The 8,121-nt window shown below is 38.2% G+C and overlaps 3 protein-coding genes across 3 annotated transcripts; 2 read left to right on the top strand and 1 right to left on the bottom strand.

The window, feature by feature from the left end:
- Positions 1 to 118: 118 nt before the first annotated feature.
- CBG08173 lies at positions 119 to 3,592 on the top strand (the record flags this gene model as incomplete). Its single annotated transcript, XM_045238729.1, has 4 exons — positions 119 to 458; positions 513 to 1,058; positions 3,366 to 3,457; positions 3,515 to 3,592. 4 exons carry the CDS (start codon positions 119 to 121, stop codon positions 3,590 to 3,592), a joined length of 1,056 nt encoding a protein of 351 aa, XP_045093699.1.
- Positions 3,593 to 5,812: 2,220 nt separating this feature from the next.
- Positions 5,813 to 6,252, top strand: CBG08172 (the record flags this gene model as incomplete). Its single annotated transcript, XM_002643250.1, has 3 exons — positions 5,813 to 5,863; positions 5,907 to 5,966; positions 6,082 to 6,252. The coding sequence occupies 3 exons, from the start codon at positions 5,813 to 5,815 to the stop codon at positions 6,250 to 6,252; spliced, it is 282 nt and encodes a 93-aa protein (XP_002643296.1).
- A 565-nt stretch (positions 6,253 to 6,817) lies between these two features.
- Cbr-ife-2.1 lies at positions 6,818 to 7,688 on the bottom strand (the record flags this gene model as incomplete). The annotated part of the gene is made up of 3 exons (XM_002643249.1): positions 6,818 to 7,025; positions 7,271 to 7,497; positions 7,545 to 7,688. 3 exons carry the CDS (start codon positions 7,686 to 7,688, stop codon positions 6,818 to 6,820), a joined length of 579 nt encoding a protein of 192 aa, XP_002643295.1.
- Positions 7,689 to 8,121: the final 433 nt, after the last annotated feature.

Raw genomic sequence — 8,121 nt, 5'->3', positions numbered from 1 at the left:
TCGACAGTTGTTGTATGTTCATGGCCCGATATCTCAAGAAGAGCCGGGTAGTGAACAATCTCAATCAAAATACTTGGAAAAAAAATGTAAAGCGGAGAAAGATGAACAAAAACAAGACATGATCTGTCATGAGAAGCTTGCTCAGAGAACTCTTAACGAAGAATCGTTAGAAGCTCTAGAAAATCCTGGAAGACTCAAGAAAGCACCGGGAAGTCCAAAAGAAAATTCTACTTTATATGGCAAGTTTGACTGCGAAAATAACCAAAATATTTTTGGAACTTCAGAATCGGAAGGAGGAGAAAATGATCCGACAAAAAATAAATCAGCTGAATCTGTCGATGGAGGCTCTGAACAAACAAATGAGCCGGCAAATTCAAACTCAAAACGAGCTTATAAGGAGTCCGAATCATCCGAAAAATCGACTAATAAGACATCAAGCTCTTCCACAAAAGCAACTGGTGAGAATTAAAACCTTTTCAAAAGTTTCAAAGTTGTTTTCATAGAATTTTCAGAGGTATCAAATAACCAACAACAGTCGACACAATCATCTGGCTCTGGGATTCCGAATTCTGCACCAGGGCAAACACATGAAACTCCGAAGCCTCCAGAAAAAACTAGAAATAACGATTTCAAATCAATGAAAAATCCAAGCGTGAATCTGGTTCATAAGTCATCTTCGCTCCCGAATCTAACACCAAAAGATCAGACTGATTTGAAAAAAGGCGCATCCATTACAAAAAACTCTTCTTCATCCAACTCTCTGGAAAGTGATGTTAAGCAAAAAAGCATCAGTGGAACGCCTCCTCTCAACTACGACATTGGAACACCCCAGTCGTTCCATTCAACTTCGAGCATGGGAAGTAACCCAGCGTCACCGGAACATCTTGAAGCTCCACCATCTATTCAAACACTTCAAACTTCAGGGAGCAGGGACTCAGCACCATTAGATGAAACGAAGGAAAAGAAAAAATCTGTTGATTTGTCTTTAGAAAAAACTTATGAATTAGTCGATCAAGAAAAAATAACTCCAAGTCTCAAATTACAATCCAACAGAGAAGGTGAGCTTTTTATTATAACGAACAAGAAACGTTTGATGTCAAAAATGTTTTTCAACGTGTCATCATTTCGTCCTGTATAAAATTTTATTCCAGAGTCTTCCTCAAACCTTCCTTTCAATCTACGCAAACGTCCACACTCGCCAGAAAACGAAAGGGACATTCCTCCAAAGATATAAAACGATATAAACGATATAAACGGTAAACGTATTTTAATTTCTCCTGTTTGTTTTTAAACCTTTACCACTCGCCATGCCTACTACCCCTAATTTATGATACTCATTCAATTTCCATTTGATAATCTCCTATGTTTCAAAATCGTATTTTATGCTAAAGTAAGTTTAACGAAAACAAACGAAATTCTAGAAAAGTTTTAACTTCTAACTTGAATTAAAAGATCAAATTGGATTGGTGCTGTTTCAATGACGTAAAACAAAAATGCATTGGAGGAACAAGTATCATCGCCGAAATTATGAAAAAATGGTTTCTGAGACAAAATCTGTTCATCAAGGATTTTAGGAAGTTGCACAATTCACCAAAGTGTTGCATCATCACGTCAGAATGCATATTTTAACTCTAAAAAAACGACGGGCAATCTCCTGATCACCCCTCCTTTAAGTTAAAATATTATTTTCTCCTTTTTTTAGGTTCAGTTTTTTCTGTTGTTATTTGAATGAGAGCAGCGTTCAAATGACTAACAAATTGGAGCGACAAAGATATCAAAAAGGTTTAATGTGTTAAAAATCTCATCGTTCTCACAAAATGGCCTCATTAGTCGATGCCTGCAGTGGGTATGTTCTTGTTTTCACTTTCATTCGGCATTCTTTCTTGTGGCTCTTCATGACTTTGAATTCTATGCCGACCGCAGATTTTCACCATTTCCTTTTTTTTTGCAGAATGTTGCGTAAAAGTTCTTCGAATAGATCTATCAGGAGACAATCAAAATTGGAAGTTACTGTTCATCGTAGACTAGATGCTAGGAAAGTTGCAACAGCAGTTGAAAAGGTATTAGGTTGAGCGAAAAGTCTTTGTAATTTTTTGTGTTTTTTTCGAAACAAAATTTTCTTTAAAGAAAACGAAATTCAATGTGAGATATATTCACCAATAGTATTAATGACAAATTGCTAACGTGATGAAAATTGAGTGATTCCATTAGCGTAGAATTCGGGAGAATGGTAAGCGAAGACGTCGTCCAACCACTTTTCGCATTCTTTCCATCATTGAACTTTCGCCTACCACGGTGATTCTGCGGAGAACGGAATAGACGATATTTAGTTAGGGCAAGGTCTGCTGAATACGGTGAGTGACAGAAGACCTTGGCTCCGAGCATCTGGAGCTTCTGACGGGTCTTCAAAGTAGGTGCACTTGCGTTGTCATGAATCATAAAAAACTGGAATTTTTCGGGCAATTTAATCGATAGGCCCAGAACACTTTGTCCATTTGAGTGCAGTCGAGGTCCGCATTAATAGTGACGCCGTCTAGAAGAAGTCTTCTGAACATAACGTTTTTACTTTCTCACCAAATGGACAATATAACTTTTTCTCGTGAAGTTCTCCTTTGGTGTCCGTTTTGGCGGTTTCCTCGGCCGAGACCCATCGTTTTTTTCTACTCGTCACCAGTGATAATATTCTCAACCCAATTGGCGCTACGTTTCATAATTAGCCGAGAATGTGCCAAATCACAACGCAATGGTTTTTGCGAGTCCGTCAAAAGGTGAGGAATGAGTTGACCAAACTTTGGCTCCCTTCAAGACTCGTGAATGTAATCGATGATGGTCCTTTGAGGTCGGTTGAGACTCGCTGTAAGGTCGCATGACGTTACTCTTGGTTCTTCTTCCAGAGCTCTTGAGATATCCTCGTCGAGATCAAGTGGTCGACCGGATCTTCCAGATCGTAGTTCTCTTCGAAGAACCTTTTGGACCAAAACTTTATTGTAGTGTAGGACATAGAGTTCTCGTCTAACCCTGTACACAATTTACGACAAGCTACGCTGCATTTGTGACAATGGAGAAACTTGCACAAAAAAGCACCCCTGAGAGCATGGTGGTCTCTGAGCAAACTCTTGGTCATTATGAACCCCGTCGATAATTTTAACAAATCTTTTAAACATGCACAACTAGTACTACAATATAGAAAAAAAACAGAATGATAAGAAATTGAATCAACGCTGAGTATGACGGTCCAAAAAAATTACAAAGATTTTTCGCAAAACCTAATATGTTTCATTCTTGTTGTTTTTCATGTTTTTATGTTTTGGATTCTTTTCAGGTTTTTTTTTCAAAAGTTGCATTACAAAATTAATATGTTTCAGACAGACAACCGAAAAAAAACAGAAAACTGCTCAATATCGTCCTGCAACAAGCAACTGATGCGTACCGTTTAGCCTGTGAAACGTATTCTGAGGTTAGTGGATTGGCTCTTTTCTGTTTAAAAAATCTTTGAAATGATTTTTCTGTTTAGGAAGGTCGAGCACGTTTCGAGAAGCTAACTATCGTTCTCCATCACAATGAGAACGCTAACATCAACTTTGTGCCGTAATGCTGATTCACACTTTCATATTATGTAAAAATGGAGCTATTGATTTTGTTGTCTTCTAATGTTCAATTGACAGATCTACTGCCTTTATAAGCATGCAATTGTTGTGTAGGGCTTTGTTTACAACCTACGTTTATTGCTAATCGATGCTTTCTCAACATCGTAGTTTCAAATATTTAATTACCAGTCGAATTCCGCCGCCTGTCGGCGGCTACAATCGTGGACGGCGGAACCCGGGAAGTGTTGGCCGCTGCGAAGAATGACTACCCGGCGGCGCGTAGTTGAAAAATAAATCAAATTTCAAATTCCCGTCAGTTTCGTGTCGAGACCTGTCGGCGAAATTGCGTGCGCCTTTAATCTCGAATGGCACAACAAGCGCGGAAAATTTGCAAAACGTGAAGGTTTTTCTCCCGTCCTCGCCCACCCCTGAATCCGTGTCAAAGTTTGACAGGACTTTATCAAAGAGATTTGTGACAAAATTAAATTATATTGGTCGTTTCTGATAGATCTGTTTCTGATGGTGGAGTTCAATCTTGTCGGGTAGCGACTATGGTGGCACGGGGGTGGTCTGCCGGCGAATTGTCCCATTCAGCCCAAAAAATATTTTAGAGAGCACCCAAAATTCTGTGAAAACAAACATGAACATGTGCTTTAAAAGTTCTCGGCACGGGAATCCCCATTGGATTGTTATCTGACTAGAGACAAGCCATCCTTTTTAGAAGGTCAGGTTGGAACAAATGATTTTGGCACTTTCTGCTGGGCACGTTTTTCCGTGTGAGCAGGTTCTACATCTTTCTGGGCAGTCTAATTTGGCGAGCTTCATGGCACGATAATTTAGGCATCATAATTTTGACTAGAATTAGTATTCCTGGCCCACTTGCTTGCTCTCGTGAATCCGCTAAAAACAGTGAAAAAATCAAGTGAGGTGTACAGAAAGTAATGTCATCTTCGTAAAAATTGAGATATAAATATGAAACTTCACAAATCTATTAATGAAGAGATGGGGAAAAATTCGAGCACAATATCAACCCATGATAAATGCGCCTGCGCACGCCAGCTCAAGTCAAACTTTTGGTAACAGTACTTTTGCCGCACCCTTTATTGTTGATTTCTTTAGGCTAGGTGGTACGGGAACACACACACACACACACACACACACACACACTGATTGTTAATAGTGAAGATATGCAGCTCATATCAATGGATCAAACATATGTTTCATTTTATCGTACTTGCTTAATATTCTTATTTCGTTTCCAGGTTGAAAAAAAATGCATTATTTATCTTTGGACGGATTGTTAACACTCAAAGAATCTGTTAAACTAGAATGCAAAAAGATGTAGATTGCATTAAAAACATTGGAAAGTCAAAAAGCTGGGTGCCGCTCTCGTTCGCCCATTTTTATTGTTTGCGGTCTTTTCGGAAAATAGCATAAAGTCGGGATTGTTCGAGGGGTTTTAAACCACTAGTTGGGTGATGATGACAGAAACATGAACCGATTGTCTTAGATGATTGGATGAAGCGTGAATCATATTCTAATTCCAACTGCTCTATGTTTTTCTTCTTTGTTTCAAACTCTTCACGTCTTTCCTGTGATTTATTAACTCGCTATTTACTACGTTCAGATCTGAGCTTACTTTTGTGAAAAACTGTTTGACAAGTTTGAATGCTTCTTGATAGCGCCGCAGCAGGACCATAGTGACAACTTCTCGACGTTGATTCGTTGGTGTGTTCTAAACGTCGGGTTTTTCGCTCTATTGTAAAACCGTTTTTACATACTAAACTTTGCTGGTGATTCTCTACGAATAACTTGTAAGTTCGCAGATTTTCCTCAAAAATATATTTTATTTTCTTTTTGATTTCTTTGTTTAAAATACTACCATACCTTTTCTTTATCTGTCGCAACACTACATAGCTGTTTGAAAGGTGCGGGGAAGGCGTTTGATTAAGTCTATCATACTCAGACGAGATTAAAAATCCTGCCGGCGAGGAATACCATTGTCGGCATGATAATTTCGCTTGCCGGCCAGAAATAGTCACGCCGGCTATATAGAGAGTCATGCCAGTATGGTAGGGAAAGAAAAATCATCTGCCGACGAGGAAACAAAGCTCCGAAATTCCGGAGTGTTTTTAATATTTTTAAATATATTTTTAAATTTTTCCTATTTTCAATCTTTTTTATTTTTGTTTCATCTCTCAAATATTTTCCAATTTTCAGAAAATATGGTTCTCTCAACTTCTCAACCAACTTGCGACAAGAAGATAATCGAGAAGGTTTGAAATTGCCAGGTTTTCTTAAAATCATCAGATTTTTCAGATACTCTTGATTGTCAACATAATATTTCCTTCTCATTTCGATCAAATGGATGCTGAACTGGTCGGATATAAATAGTCGTAACCCATTTTTCACAGATCTTGAAATCTGAAAAAAAAAACGACAATTTTGTGAGTATGACACTGTTGATATAATCAATTCAAAAATATATTCTCAGTCTTCGAATTTTGATCAAGAATCAAGAACTTCGATTCGAACAATTGATTACTCTGAAAACGGAACGAATTCAAACCAACCTCATTTGCTTCAATCAGACAAAATTGTGAAGAATTTGGCGACGAAATTACCTTTTGGGCCTTATCCACTTTTCTCAAATTGTAAACTTTAAACTTAATTCCCTACTTCTTATCGTTTTTTGGAAGATGTTATTCTTGAACCGTTTCTCATTGATAAGTGTTGTATTTTTTTTGGTTCATCAGCTGCGGAAAAAAACCCTGCTGACCTGAAAAAACCAATTCTCCCGCCGCGTGTACGCCGCAAGGAATATATTTTTTCTCGCCGGCAGGGTTTTCAATCTCCTCTGAGTAGCTAGAAAACCTATTATCGTTCGTAAAAAATTTCCCATTACTTTGTCTGTTTCTCGCCCCACATTGATTGCCTTTAAATCAAACAAGTATGCTTGCCAGACAACTGGAATGGATGAGAAAAACCTACTTAAACTGAAATAAGACAAGGAATTCTTCATCGAAATTATTGGACACAGAGCCCGCCTCTCACAACATCAACTTAAAAATCTGGGAGCTTTGAATAGAGTCTGTGCTTTTTGAAACCCTGGTCTTCAAAAAAAAACACACACTTTAGAATTCTCAATGAATTTTGTCATTAAAGTTATCATAAAATCAACAAGATAGACAAAAATTGGAAACGATTACAACAGAAATTTTGAAAAAAAGTTAGTCAGTGGATTCGGTAGGTGCTGGTGTAGCAGCTACGCTAGCTGGTTTCTCTTCGCGTTCCTCAACAGCAAAAATGGAATGCTTGGCCTTCACTCCAGAGCTGGTTTTCTTTTGACAGCTTTCGTGGTCCTCGTACCGAAGAACATCAAACAATGGGCGTTGGTGGATCATGGATGCATTGTTCAAGACGGTCTTGAGAACGTTGCTGCAACAAGTATCTTTGGTCTCGTACTATTAGTGACCATATCAACAGGTTTGGATTTATTTCAGATAATAGCAGATATTTAAAGCAGTGTCACATCACTTTTTGGTTTTTGCAGGAAAATGAAAATGAGGTAAGGTATTTTGTGGCTAGAAATTAGTTATAGTTGCGTCCTTTTCTATACAATACTTTCAGCTCAGTAATAAATCTTCGTTTTGTCCTATACTATCCAAACTGAGTTAACTTACCCAATACGGAGGTTTGCTTCGTCATCACTACTGTCGGTGGTCCATACCGATATTTTTGAGCCTTTTGTACGGACATTACAAACCATTCCACACACACTTTCAGAATCTTGTTTGAATTGCTCTCCAACCATAGCCATCAAAATCTCTGTCCAAATCAAGTCCATTATTTCCGATGTTCTTTTTTCAATTGTGATCAACCAGCGACCTCCATTTTTGTTTTCTTTCACCTGTAAACTCACTAATGTAATTTATTTTGATATAGCTGTTTTTGTACCTCCCACATTGGTGCAATTCCATCACGGAAAACATTGTAGTCAGATGACGGATTCAAACCACTTGGAGGCTTAATAGCATCGTGAAGAGCCCAAAACTCGCCAATCCCGGTAAAAGTGTGTACGTTTTGAGTCTGTCCTCCCATGATTTGTTTCGATCATCCGACAGAAACCTAGAAAACGAACACTGATATTTTTTAGAAAAGTACGGTTTAAAAAAAAATTGAAAACGAACTTACCACCAAGACCAACTTCTTGCAAGTTTGTAAACTAGTGGTGATTTTTTCTGAGGTGTTTCAGCGATTTCTGCCATTTTTACCTAGGAAAAATTGTTGATTGCGATAAGAAAATAACAAAAAACGGAAAAACGAAAATTTGTCGCAAACATGTCGAAATCCTGCATACAAAAGATCAAAAACCGTACAGATTATCAGTTAAAAACAAGACGTGTCCTAAAATTCTGTGCAAACACCGTCACCCAAACCCACACACATTACACTGTCAAGATCGAATCACATCGGCCGTCTGACTTTTGTGTACGTCACTGTGTTTGCATTGCCGTGCAGCGGAACAGAGGCA

This window comes from Caenorhabditis briggsae, assembly GCF_000004555.2.
Source record: "Caenorhabditis briggsae complete genome, chrX, whole genome shotgun sequence".
Taxonomy (NCBI): Eukaryota; Metazoa; Nematoda; class Chromadorea; order Rhabditida; family Rhabditidae; genus Caenorhabditis; species Caenorhabditis briggsae.
Note: the sequence above shows the minus strand (reverse complement) of the source record. Positions and strands in the feature narration are given on the sequence as shown.